This window comes from Alosa sapidissima, chromosome 22 (assembly GCF_018492685.1).
Source record: "Alosa sapidissima isolate fAloSap1 chromosome 22, fAloSap1.pri, whole genome shotgun sequence".
Taxonomy (NCBI): Eukaryota; Metazoa; Chordata; class Actinopteri; order Clupeiformes; family Clupeidae; genus Alosa; species Alosa sapidissima.
Window position 1 is genome coordinate 7,645,090 of NC_055978.1, and position 14,385 is coordinate 7,659,474.

A 14,385-nucleotide genomic window follows, 5' to 3' on the forward strand; every position below is an offset into this window, starting at 1 on the left:
CACGCACACTCACACACGCACACACACACACACACACACACACACACACACACACACACACACACACACACACACACACACACAGAACTATTTCACTGCTGACAGTATACAGCCAGTGTATAGCAATCCAGTCAAAGCTTTCAAGCGCATAACTCCCAGAGTGCTGCCTGCTAGGCTATAAATACTAGAGCACTCTCACCAGGACACCAGAATACCAACTCACTCTGCCACCCCGTTTCATATTTCATTAATTTTTTCCACACTACCATTTCCAGACTTTTCTCATTTCTCATTCTCTCTCTCTCCCTCTCTCTCTCTCTTCTATATTACCCACAAAACATACAGTACAGTAGCGCGCGCGCTTTCTCTCTCTATCTCTCTCTCTCTCCCAAATCATTGTCATATTGGTCTTTCAAAGACCAACTCCCCTGAAACTGAGCCCAGTGTTTGTTCTGAGGGCTGTCTGCTGTCCACTGGACCCCATCTGCATGCCATTTCTCATTTTCTAAAAGTCAGAGGGGGTTTGTGTGACTACGATGGCGTAGTGTATCAGAAGGCTGGAGAGGGATGGGAAGGCTGTGTCACATGGATTAATCAGATCGATGCATGTGGTGTGATTTGGACAGAGCGAAAGAGACCGAGAAAAAGACAGGGAGATATGGAGAGAGACAGAGAGAGAGAGATAGAGAGAGAGGAATGGAGAGAAAGGAAGGGTAAGGGTGTGAAAGAGGAGATGAAAGGAGGAGATGGAGGAGTAGATAGAGGAGAGAAAGGTTAGCCAAACACAATTGACCTTTCCCTGCGCCTTCAGGCGCCAGGCCAGTCACAACAGTTGTGATGTTACACACACACAATGCATGCACACACGCACACACGCACGCACGCACGCACGCACGCACAACACACACACACATTTATAAAGATAGGTATGCAAAGTTTGCATGCGCGCGCGCGCACACACACACACACAAACACACACACACACAGCCTTGCTGCTCATCTTGGGTTTCTCTCTTACACCCCTCTAACTAATCACATGGTATGACGGATGGCTGAAAGTACCATCTCTCTCTATACTTTAAATGCTCTTCTTACAATTGCAAACACACACATTGACTCAGTCACATCTTTCACCAAACAGCACAAACCCAGCAACTCCTCTGATGGCAATTACAGACCAAATGATGTGTGATTGCACTACTAGGTATTCCACATTACAGTTAGATTGAACTATCATGACCTACACATTTGTCATTCACAATCATTTGTCATTTACAAAGTTGTGGAACAAATGCTGTTCTTACTGTGCATATAGTTTGGTGCCTGCATATGAACACAAAATGAAATACGGTAGTGGAGGGTCTGCTTATATCTCCACACGACAACATACAGAAACAATAATTAGCCATTAAACTTAACTTGTGTCGCTTTACATTAGCATGTAAAATGTCGTCACAAGAGACTTTTACTTTACACAAACACATCGGAGAGTAGTCTCCCTTCATTAAACAAGCCTTAGGCTTTAATTTGCTTTTGTTCATTACTAGACCCCCATAACAGCTTCTTGGCCAACCATTTCTATAGCTATACTGCCACCTAGTGGATAAAACAAGTCACTCCATACACTACATCTTTACAGAATCATGAATCATGGATCATGAATCAGAAATGTAAAAAAAAATGCTTGATAATTCTCTTTATATGTCTGATTTCCTATCTGTTGGAACAATATACATTATATTGTGGAGATACTTGGTGATTTACATATTACCTGTTTGAACGGCCCAGGCCTTGTACATCAGAGGTGATGTGGGGTGATGTGGGGCGATTGTTTGTGATTATACTACCTGTTTGTGATTATTTTACCTGTTTCATCTTGGAGGTGACCACGGAGGGCAGTTTGACCCTGAGTTGCTCCGTCTCTTTAAAGGAGCCGGGGAAGCCACTCATGTAGGCCAGCGTCTGCATACGCACCAGACCAGGAGCCTCCTTATCCGCCGTCTGGCACAGGAGAACACGGGGGGGGGGGGGCAGAGAGGCAAACAGAGAAAAATATGATACAGAGACAGAAAGAAAGAAGTGAATGACACAGGATAACACACACAAGAACAATATGACAGGGAGGGAGGGGAGGAGGGAAGGAAGGAGAGGAGAAAGAAAGACAGTAAGAGAAAAAAGAAAAGAATATGATGCAGAGGAAGAAAGACATGAGTGACATTTACATTAATTCATTTAGCAGACACTTTTATCCAAAGCCACGTACAGAGAGGAGGGATAACATTCAGTGACATTCAACAACAACAACAACAACAACAACAACAACAACACACAGTCCCAACCCAGAGGGATGGGAACTGATTGGTGGACTCACCAGGTATCCCCTGGAGACAGAGTGTTTGGGGAGCTCCTTTGGCACATCAGCGTATGCCTTCTCCACTGAGGGGCGCAAGAGAGACAAACTGAGTGCAAGTTATACAGTACAGTGGTTAAAGATTTACAAAACACACCTACACTTCAAAAGTAATCTCATATAGAGTCTGACCGATAAATTGGTGTGTCGATATTGTCATCCGATCTTAGCTATCTACTGATCTATCGGTATCAGCGTTTATAACGGCCGATAATCAATATCATAATATTGGATAATCAATTTTAAATTTAGTAAAGAAAAGCCAAATAGTGACCCTTCATCTAATTTTCCAGTATTGTCTTCCACTGCCCGGCTGCAAACGTATGCCAGCCAGAAATAGGAACAGCGCCTATTTTTCACGCGACAGGCAAGTGTGTTGGAGGTGTCTCCAGCCAAAAGAGACCGTGTAGAGATGTTTTAAAGGGACACCAGGCAACGTTTTCATGTTAATTACTCATCTTCGTAAGTCGGTATATGGTTAAATGACTCATTACAGGGCGAATGAATACTCTCTCACCCGCCCCTACTGCCTGTAGGAAGAATATCCCACTTGCAAGTTCAGTGTATCGTACCCACCGACCGAAGCAGGATCAGTTTACATCCTGCATCCACAGTACAGAGGCAGGCTAACGAAACGCTAGCGATTGTTGCAAACGTGTGTATAATGGCAGAGCCGGCGAAGAAGCAGCGAAAACCCTTGACGGAAGACGCAAAGAAAAGGAAAAGAGCTTCAGACCGAGCGAGGGGGAGTTTCGTAGAGAAAAAGCATCAGGCTTGCCTGGTGTCCCTTTAATAGTCAGACTGGCCGCAGCAGCGCCACATCAGAGACATATCTGGTACAAATGCTCACGCAACGCACACGCCACAGTGGCAGTCTGAATCAACCGTCCAGTCACATGAGAGTAGCAGCTATGAGCATTATCTTACATTACGCAGTTTTCCTTTCCAATCACACAAAGTATTACCATCGCTCTGAGAGTGGAAGACCAGCACAGACACGCTGGTGGAGGGGTGGAGCGGCTTGGACACTGGTAGAAGCTGTTTGGCCGAGGAGAGTGCGGGAGAGAGCGAGGGTATCTCCTTCAGCGTGACGTTAGGTGCCAACGCCGGGTCAAGGACCAGGATGGGCGCCAGGATACAGTGGGACAGCAGACACTCCAGACGCTCTCTAGGGTAACCAATCAAATCAAGAGTAAAGAATATATTATATGACATCATATATATTATATTAGTGATCACACATGCACACATAATTATATTATATTAGTGATCACACATCCATAATCCTGCATAATCCTGAATAACACCACCTACACAACTCTTAAGGGATATAGTAATTTCGTGTGCATTAGCCCCATCCAGTATAAACCGCTTGACAGTCTTTTTATGTTGATATTTCTATTATAAAACCCGGGGGAACAGTATTTGTTTTTGTATTTGTTTTATACATGCCCAATATTGATATTACAGGATATTGAAAATCTACATACTGTAAGGCACTACATGAAGGAAAAAAAAAACATTCCCAAAACATTTTCATCCTACTCCATGGAATGCTTATTTACAGGGATTTCCATCAAATGCAGAAACTGGGCAGTTAGCATCTTCTACATATTTGCATAAGAGTGATGACATCTTATAAAAAAAAAAATATTATCTGCTGCACATATCAACCCACACTATCCCATGGTCTTCAGGAAGTCAATTACTGCACTTGAGAAAAAGGAAAGAGTACCGTGTGTGTGTGTGTGTGTGTGTGTGTGTGTGTGTGTGTGTGTGTGTGTGTGTGTGTGTGTGTGCAATGTGTGCATGCATCATAAATACACAAACAGAGCTCAGCTCTTGCCGGTGCCCTTAAACCAAATATTTGATTTGTACAAGAAAGGTTTGTCTGCTTATTTTTATCTCTGTTCCCTTCACCTGCATGTCTACCTACAAGCCCTTCTCTTGCAAACAGAAGTGGCCATGACATTCACCTTGCTTTTCTTGCTCGTCTCGTCTGACGCAAAACAGTACCACACCAATGCACTTCTTCCTGTGGTTTGGGGTCGAGGGTGTTTGTGGCCATCTATTTCAGTTGAGTGCGGGGTGACACAATAATCATGCAGAAAGACAGACCAGTACATCCTGCTTCTGCTCCTCTCTCTCTCTCTCTCTCTCTGCACTTTGTGAGGTGAAACAAGGCTCTGTGGTGCGACCCCCCCCTCCTCAGGTCCTCAGTGCATACACATTACACATGCTGAATAATCTTGTTTCCTGAATGTGTGCATGCTTTCACTGCCTCTTGGTAGTTTTTTTTTTTTTGTTTTGACTGTTAATCATGACTGTTAATCATGATAATATTTATTTTTATTGATTTACTTTGAAACAACTAGCATACAGTATGTTGTGTGTATGTGCTGTTTTAAGTGCCTTTTAATCATGATAAGGGAATCACTTGGGCTGTAGCCCCTCTGCTAGTGTAGTGGACAACAGTGCTACGAGAACAGGGCAGAAAGTAGCCTGTAATAGGCCACTTCAGATTGCTCAAACCAAACAAAGTGAAGCACAAAAGCCATGTAAAGACTTTTTACTAATCTTTCCAAGCACAGTGTTTTCATTTGACTCTGATTAAGTGCTCTATTGTACCTTGCTGCCTTTTGATCACTGCTCAACAACTCTTCCGACTCAACGTTGGGTCAACTCTTGTTGTTGTAAACGTTCTATTCAAATAAAGTGACTTAACTTTGACTTGATATATTTTCGTGTTTGCTTCCTTTTAAAGCGTCTGTTCCTCATACTCAGTACGACAGTCCTCACGACGACATATATGTGTGGTATGTGTGTGTGTGTGAGAGAGAGAGAGATCGGAGTGACTCCTCTGACTGAGAGACTCTGACTCACCCTTCCTTTGGAACTTCTGTGGGTTCACTGGCATTCTTCCCCAGACGTTCTCTGCAAAGACACAATCAATCAATCCAATCACATCGGTGACTGCTTAAATAAATGATTAATCTTGTCTCATCTTTGAAATGCAAGATAATAAAGTCACAGTGTTTTTAATTGTGAAAAAAGACAACAGTATTACATTTTTACCTGTATTATTTATAATCTACTACAAATGAACACTCCTTTGCGTTGTCATGAAATTAAGTATGATGGTACAGGCATCACAGCTATCATGAGGTTCAGCTATGATAAAGACATGAGAAGAGAGACTTGATAATCAGACTGAAATGAAAGAGGAAGAAATGTGTTGTGTAATCCTTGTGTCGGTAAAACTTCTGTTTAAAGGGCCGTTCAGCCCAGAAATGATAACTATAAAGATAACTATAACTATAACGATATGAGCATCCACACTGACTAATGATGAAGAAAGTCTATCCTCGTGTTGATGAATGTGGCAGCCGTGGCCTACTGGTTGGGGCTTCGGGCTTGTAACCGAAGGGTTGCTGGTTCGATCCCCAACCAGTAGGAAAAACGTGGGCGGGGGAAGTGGTTGAGCACTGCTCTCTCATGCCCACATCCCACGGCTGAAGTGCCCTTGAGCAAGGCACCTAACCCCTCACTGCTGCCCGAGCGCCGCTGTAGCAAGCAGCTCACTGCCCCGGGTTAGTGTGTGCTTCACCTCACAGTGTGTTCACTGTGTGCTGTTTTGTGTTTCACTAATTCACGGATTGGGTTAAATGCAGAGACCAAATTTCCCTCACGGGATCAAAAGTGTATATATACTTATACTTATTGATGGCTAAAATTTGATGGATTCTGATTAGCTATCAGCTTTTTATCATTTACAAAATTGCTCTGAATGTGATCCCCAATGATATCGTTCTTCATGTCGTTTTCGTTATAGTTTATGCATGTACGTCGTCATTCATATACATATATGTTATCGTTATAGTTATCGTTCTTTGTGTGAACGGCCCTTAACTGCTCTCTTTTAGAAAAGCCAATTTTTGTCATGCTGAAAGAGGGCAAAAGTCCCCTGTGCCCCTCCGTACCTCAGTGCCCTCTGCTCCTCCTCCAGTCGCTCCCTGACGGCCTTCAGGTTCCTCAGCAGGTCGGCATCGGTGCCGTTCACCCAGGTGTACACCACGTCGATGGGCATGGGTAGACACAGCCTGCAACGTCAACACACCGTAACTTCACAATCACATTTATTGTTTGTTTGTTTCTGAGGGTTTGACTGAGGGTGTACTGTACACACCACACACCAAAGATATGTATACCTTTGCCAATGTGTCTATCTTCTTCTTCAACTGACAGAGCAACTAGTAACAAGTGTGTGGGTTTGAAGTCTGCTAACTTAATTGATGTAAATATCAAAAGTAGGTTACATATTTCTATTTTCACATCACTGTGACACATGGGATGTATAGTGTGTGTGTGTATGTGTGTGTGTTTGGGGGTGGGGGGGGGGGGGATCAGAGGAGAGGTAAGAGAATAAACAGCCAATAAACAGCAAAGGTTATTACAGGTGTAGATGCTGACCTGGTTTGGAAAGATCTCCCTGCCACATTATCCCTATAAGAGTCAAAGAGTACATGGTACTGGTCTCTGCTCCACTCCACAACCACCTGTAGAAGACAATAGAAGAAAGAGGCTACTTCAGTTGCGGTTCAAATGACTCTCATCTAATTTTACCGTGCAGATGACATGACATCTGAAATCAAATCATAAGACGGAGCGGAGGGCTCCTGTCTTTAACAATAATTGCAAACTGTAAATAGTTAACACATGTTGACGTAGGCCTATGGCTATTGGCGACTGGTAAATGTGAAGTAGAGTCTGTGGGCTGTGGCAACAACTACACCACTAATGTAGGTTGAAGACTGTAAATGAACAGTAACAGTGGGCTATGATGATATTATGCACAGACATAACACGTGAAGTGTAGCAAGGCAATGATAGTGGCTGTGTCGAAGATGATGGTATGTGCTGCGATTGTAACTACTGTACTACAGTTAATGGTAATGTTAGTTTACTCACCTCTCCGAACTGAAAGGCGGATACGATCATAAGAACTATTCCTCCGAAACAGAGGTAGAGTCCATAGCGATGGGACAGACATGTATAAGTCTGTCGCTGCAGGAGTTTGAGAACTGAATTGATGATTACCATGGCTTACCGCTCCTGCCCATATCTTTTCAGCTACACACTCACAAACACAGAAGGTCCGTGAATAAAAATGGAACAAACAAAAAGATAATTACATAGAAATACCGCAGGACAGGAAATAGACCCTAAATGTCTTTGTCACCTGACAATTCGAAACTGTCAGATGCATTACGGGGGTCTAGCTCAATGGTCTAGCTGCGTGCTGCCGTCGACAATAACAATTATGTCAATATGGCCGCCATTTGTCAGGTTTTCAAAATAAAAGTCCTAACACGTTTCAAAGCAGTTTACTAAAATACCAACCACTGTATACCATTATTGCATTTAACTGGCAGCATAGTGTAAACATTTTACGCAAAACATATTTTTTAAATTAATTTTCAAGCCGACTTTTGACGCTTTTGGTCGCCGTATTTTGGCATGTTGTCCACTATTGTCGATAGCTCCATGGAAGTGTAAACAAATCAAACCATCTCCTTCCTAAGGACTACATTGCCATCTCTCGGTGGATGACTGGATGTCCTAGCCCAGTGGTTTTCAAAGTGGGGGCCGCGAGGGGGTGCCAGGGGGGCCTCAGCAAGTTGAAAGGAAAAATAAAAGCAACAAATAAATACATTTCAAAATGTTAAAATATACTTATTACTATTAGCGTTGTTATACAATGCCATTATAATAATGTGTCGCATATCTGAACATTATATTTTCCATGATAATGACTGGGAATAATAGTAGAGTGATAGCTCTCATATAGCAGAAATCCCCAAATACAATTTTTACACACTGTATGCTCCATCGCAAAGTGTTTGTGGCTAAAATAATTATTAGGATTAGCTTCATGTATTTTTACATTTGCCGTAGTATTCTCGATGGGTTTAATAACACATCACGGGGGTCCTTGGCCAGAACCTAGTGGTATTTGGGGGGCCTTGTCGTGGAAAAGTTTGGGAACCCCTGTCCTAGCCTACCCAACCCTCAGGTGCGAAAATTCTGAAAAGCCAAACAGATCTGATACACATCTAAATGCGGGACTGTCGTGTTTTGAGCTCAGCTCGGGTGGAGGAAGGCAAATGGTCATTGTATATAGGCTATCATGCATGTCTGCCATTTACCCGATGATTATGCATAGGCCTACATTACATGCGTGCGTGCGTGTGCGTGTGTGTGTTTGACAGGGACAGAGAGAGAGACAGGGAGGAAGAAAGAGAGAAAGAGAGCCAATGAATACACTACCGTTCAAAAGTTTGGGGTCACTTAAAAATGTCCATTCTACTCCATTAGACAGAATACCAGCTGTGATCAGTTGCATTGTTTTCAATCAGGGCAGCAATGTGCTACATAATTGCAAAATCTCTAATGTACCCTCCCCCCTTTATTTCAAAAAGTGAATTTAATATTCTAGATTCATTATATGGTAATAATATTGAATGGATTTTAATCGTTTTGATTTAATCTTGATGATTAACCTACGGCTTAGCCTACTCATGAAAACCAAAATCAATATCTCAAAATATTAGAATAAAAGGTTATAGGCTAATAAAGAAATGTCAACATTTTGAAAATAAATCAACTAACTAATCTGACTAGTCTAAAATAGTAGGCTACACTTAACATCGACTTACGACCGCTAGACCTACTGCCCATAGGCTAGGCTACGTGAGCACAAAAAAAAAAAAAAAAAAACGTTTGCCAGGCTCCAAAAACTGGAAACAAAGAGGGGGCAGCATGTCCCCCAAGCAAAAACGAAACCCTATCTCTGGGTATACTGGTTGGGATGAGCTACCTCTCTGGCGTGATTCCTTTTGTCCTTAGTTAAAATATAATGTATGTTTTTTTGCACAAAAGCGCTTGTTAATAAATTTACACATAAATATAAACGCAAACAAAAGTGACTTCCTACAGAAATCCCTGACTGCGCCTTTAAGGTCATACTGTGTGTACTGTTGGGTCGGGTGTCTCTCATTTTCCTATTGACAAAGTTCAGGTCAGAGGAGTTATCTGGTCAATCAAGTAATACCATGATCAGCAAACCACTTACTAGCAGTTTTTGCCATTGTGGGCAGGTGCCAAGTCCTGCTGGATAAGGACATCAGCATCTCCATAAAGCTGGAGTAAAATTTGGGGTAAAAAAACACCCCAAATCTAGCCTAGAAATCTAGACGCACCCTAGTGGCAGCCAGGGCTAGTCTAGCAACTCTCCGTTGGCTTGTGAGCTCGAAAAATTAAACTTCTATCAGGCCAATCAAATCGTGTATAGAGTCGTTAGGCGGGCTTAACATAATGATTGATGGCAGAGTTGCAACGGTTTGGCTTGAATTCCCTGGTACTTGAAAACAAATAAGATAATGTTGCTGTTGGCGAACAGTGTGACACGAGTTAAGCTTTTATTAAGTTGGCAAAAGTTTGAACTAGCCAACTAGCTCCGCTGGTGGGAAACGCATGGGACTCATAGCGCTGTCCTATTGCGTGCAGAGAGAATTTGAAAGACAACCGATTATCCCGCCCCTCGGACTGAGCACTGCGAACGGTGAGTGCCCAGACCCTACATTTTAATGTGGGTCTGGCTCGTCAGGCTACCCCAAATCATCACTGACTGGAAACATCAAACTGGATTTCAAGCAACTTAGATTCTTTGACTGGTACCATGATTTGACCCAGATTTCCAAATGCAATGCTAATTTTGTTTTTATGTGAAAAGGTTTGCACCAGCAACTTACAGTCCAGTTCTGTCTCTCCTTAGCCCAAGTAAGACACTTTAACATTGTCTCTGATTAAGGAGTGGCTTGGCACTAATGTGCCACTTGTAGTCTATTTCCTGGATACGTCTGTGTGTGGTTAGCCTGGAGATTCCAGACCCAAATCCGAAAGATTAAGGGTCTGGCCACGAATAATGTAATGGCCCAACTCAAGGGGTGGCACCAAGCATGCATTTGACTCGTTGCATGCAATTGGATAACACTATACAACCAATGTTTACTGACTGATTCCACGGAGTGCATTACCACCACCATCTGCTGGACTGAGGTGTAATGGCAAGTGTACCCTTTAGCCTCGTTCTGGCCGCCGGGTGAATAAGGCGAATTGCCAGAGTCTCTCGCTGAGCAAATTGATATTATGCTCCCGCGAAAGCTCTGGATTCCTAGGGTAGTGTGTGGTGGTTCTTGATGCAGACTCCAGCCTCAGTCCACTCCTTGTGAAGTTCCCCTAAGTTCTTGAATCGGCTTTGCTGGACAATTCTCTCAAGGCTGCGGTCATCCTTGTTGTTTGCACACCTTTTCCTACCACACTTTTCCCTTCCAGTCAACTTTCCACGATGCTTTGATACAGCACTCTGTGAACACCCTGCCCTTTCAGCAATGACCTTCTGTGGCTTATCCTCCTTGTGGAGGGAGTCAGTGAGTGTATTCTGGACAACTATCAAGTCAGCAGTCATTCCCATGATGGTAGTTATGTTTACTGAACCAAACTAAGAGATTAAAAGCTCAGGAAACCAACAATTCTGTATTATAACATCTTTATTCTAATATTTTGAGAAACTGTTTTTTTTTGTTTTCATGAGCTATAAGCCATAATCATCGACACTAAAAAAAAAAAAAAAAATGGCTTGACATATTTCACTTTATATCTAGATTCTAGAATATATGAAAGATTTTTTTTTTTAAAATAAATTAGGTGGGGAAAAATTAAGTTTTTGATGTGTATATATCTGGATCACAACTTCACTGTCTCTTACTTGAGGTGAAGACCCCAAACTCTGGAAGAACTTATTTACTTCCTCTTGTGAAAGCCCCTTTCTCTGCCATCTGGTGTTAGAAGGCCCTTCTGTCGTAGGGTTTAGAAATTGCTTAAATCGCTGCGGGTAGGGCTACCTTTCAGTTACAATTAAAATAGGCAAATACCAGTGTCAACATAGTGCAGCACTAAGAGCTTTACTGTAAACAGTTCAGGGGCTAAGGGCAAGGATCCTTGAATGTCAACATTGTAAAATAATCTCCAATGACTTTCTACAGCAAACCCGGTTAACATTAACATCTCTGTAATCTGGACTGGATCAGATAGATATCATTGATCCCATGGGAAATTATTTCTCTGCATTTTACCCATACAGATCCTTAATTCAGTGCTTTTCAGATCTTTCCCCAGACTTTGGAACACTCTTCTACAACATCTCTGTGACTGCATCAACATCACCTCTTTTAAGACACTCCTGAAAAACACATCTCAATATACACCACTCATAGGTCACCCACCACCACCAATTGCCAATTTGCACTGTTGAAAAAAACAAAGTAGAATGACCGCACACTTGCTTCCGTTTTGCTTTATCTTTTATTTATCTAAAGAACGTTTGATTCAAGTTCAGCATGTGAACTATTTGTTTCTCAGCAAAAGCCACAACGAAACAGTAGCAAATAAATGTAAAGAGACATATCGTGGAGTTTATTTTTTTCGTTTTGGCAAGTAGCCGTATAATAAGCGGGATAATAGAACGCCGGTCAATATTTGGAAAATACGGTAAGTCCCTTCAGGGCGAAGCAAGGAAAAGGACTTTGGTGGAGCCTCCGACCATCAGACGACACTAGTGGTCACGCCTCAGCTGTGGTCAGCTGGTCTGGCTGGCGATGAGCGCTGGGGTTGTCCATTTGCTGCTAGGTTATTAAGATAAAAGGTTATTCCACACACTACATGAAAAGGTTGTTCATGAAGTGATGATAGGTATTTATTTTATTTATGCCGTGCCTTTTTCAAACCCAAGGTCGCATTACAGAGGCACAAATAATGACAGCACTGAATACAGCACATAATTGACACAGACAAAAGACAGAGAAAAGACACAGAAATGACATAAGACACATACACATAATTGGCATAAGAGCACAACAAAAATGTGCAACAGTGCAAATTGCTAAGGTAGAGGTGCGCACATCCAAAACGCAGGACAAAAGGGTCAGACAATCAAAAAAACAAAGTAGAATGTCCGCACACTTGCTCCCGTTTTGCTTTATCTTTTATTTCACCAAGTGAACGTTTTCGAGCTACACGCTCTTCATCAGACTTGAATCAAGATAGACACACGTCATACTTATTAGATAGAAAGGGTCACATGATACATCAATCAGGTTCTGATTGGAAGGCACACCCACTGCAGAGAGGTGCATCCCAAGGTACCAACAGACATCCACAAATATTTTTCACCACACTACACCAGTCTCTACCAAATATACAAAAATATACAGAAAATATATACATACACACATATATACAGTACATACATACAAACATAAGTGCATATTTTGCAGTTCTTTCTAAAACACGACTTAGAGTGCACAGAGAAGTTTATTCAGAGTACTTGACATAGCATCAGGCCCTATGGCCATCATAATTATGACCGCCGCTAGCGAAGCGGTCATATAGGGATTGTCAAAGTTTTTTTTGTTTTGTTTTTTTTCCCCGTCATCTACTTCCTGAATTTTTGGTCAACGATACCCGGGACACCGAACCACCGGGGCACATGAAATTTGGTGGGTATGTAGCCCCACTAGACTTTTACGGAAAAATTTAGTTTCGTCCCCGGGGGCCACTCCGCCCCCCCCCCCCCCCCCCCGTGCTGGGCCCCCCGAACCGCAAAAAAAACAGTTTTTCCTAAATAACTACCTGAACCGTGGCACTGAGGATGAAGAATCTTTTATGGTATGTTGGTCTCAAGGGCCCACATCAACCTGGCCCATAATCACTCATTTGTGATTTGCACCCCCCCGGTAAAAAATTAAAATGCAATATTATTCTGCTTTAATCGCCCCTATCTTCAGTTAAGATGTTCAGAACTGCACCAAATTTTATGTGTATGATTGACCTGGTATTCTCTGGGGGTATGCCAAGTTTCGTAGAATTTCATCCATGGGGGGGTCTAAAAAAAATTAGGTTATGTGTACATTTAGTGACTGTACACTCATTGGCCTGTAGATGGCAGTGCACACATATACACATGCACACACACACAGGCACCCACATACTATCGGTATTAGAACGGCCGATACATAATTACAAATTCAGTAGGATTAAAAGAAAGCCAAATATTCATCATCATCATCATGGCTGCATTTCCAGTAGGCTATTGGCGATACGTAGTCGTTTGTCCACTAGATGGCGCATCGTTGCAGTGAGACGTAATTTTGTTGGAAGTTAAAAGTGGGTTGGAAAAACAATGGACGCTTCCTACAAGGACTGTAGTTTAGGCTACCGCAGAGAACGTCTAATAAGGATAGGACGATGTTCACATGAAATGTAATTCCCATTTCTTCTTGAAGCCGAAATAAATCTGAGGATGTTTATCGGACATGCTTGGTTTTTACTGCAGGTACGTTAATCTTATAATATCAATAAGGACCTAGGTAATGTTACCGTTAGCGTTGGTTGAGTGGTGGAGGCCAATTTGATTGATTGCATTTGTAGAAAACTAAATGTGGTTATACCAAGCAAATTGATAGCAGCACTGTAATTGTATCTTTCGACTGTCATTTGTTCCATGTGCTACAAAAATCATTCCGTGAAATGGAAGATTTACCAACGTTACACCGGTCTGATACAGTTTTGCCTATACATGCATGAGACTGAGACACCTGTTTATTTTGTTTTAAAGGAGAATTCCGGTGTGATATTGACCTAAAGTGTATTGAAACATGATACTGAGTGTGAACATATGTCTCATAGCCCATCTCGGCTTGTCCCCTGCACTCCAAAATCTGGCGCTAGTTAGCCGATGCTACCAACAGCTTTTTCAATAGTGGTGCTTCGGCATCGGGCTAGCCATGCAAATAAATCACTGTTTTACACCCATTGTGTGCTCAATGTATCTCCACACTTCATTGGTAGACTTCCGA

The 14,385-nt window shown here is 42.3% G+C and overlaps 1 protein-coding gene across 1 annotated transcript in view; it reads right to left on the minus strand.

Moving 5' to 3' along the window:
- Positions 1 to 7,764, minus strand: part of gnptab (N-acetylglucosamine-1-phosphate transferase subunits alpha and beta) — a 26,288-nt gene extending 18,524 nt beyond the window's left edge. The window contains exons 1-7 of the mRNA XM_042079549.1: positions 7,379 to 7,764; positions 6,881 to 6,966; positions 6,391 to 6,510; positions 5,294 to 5,344; positions 3,376 to 3,578; positions 2,372 to 2,436; positions 1,867 to 2,001 (exon numbers count right to left, since the gene is read on the minus strand). Coding sequence (XP_041935483.1) covers positions 1,867 to 2,001; positions 2,372 to 2,436; positions 3,376 to 3,578; positions 5,294 to 5,344; positions 6,391 to 6,510; positions 6,881 to 6,966; positions 7,379 to 7,510 — 792 coding nt within the window. The 5' untranslated portion in view covers positions 7,511 to 7,764. The remainder of the gene's footprint in view (positions 1 to 1,866; positions 2,002 to 2,371; positions 2,437 to 3,375; positions 3,579 to 5,293; positions 5,345 to 6,390; positions 6,511 to 6,880; positions 6,967 to 7,378) is intronic.
- Positions 7,765 to 14,385: the final 6,621 nt, after the last annotated feature.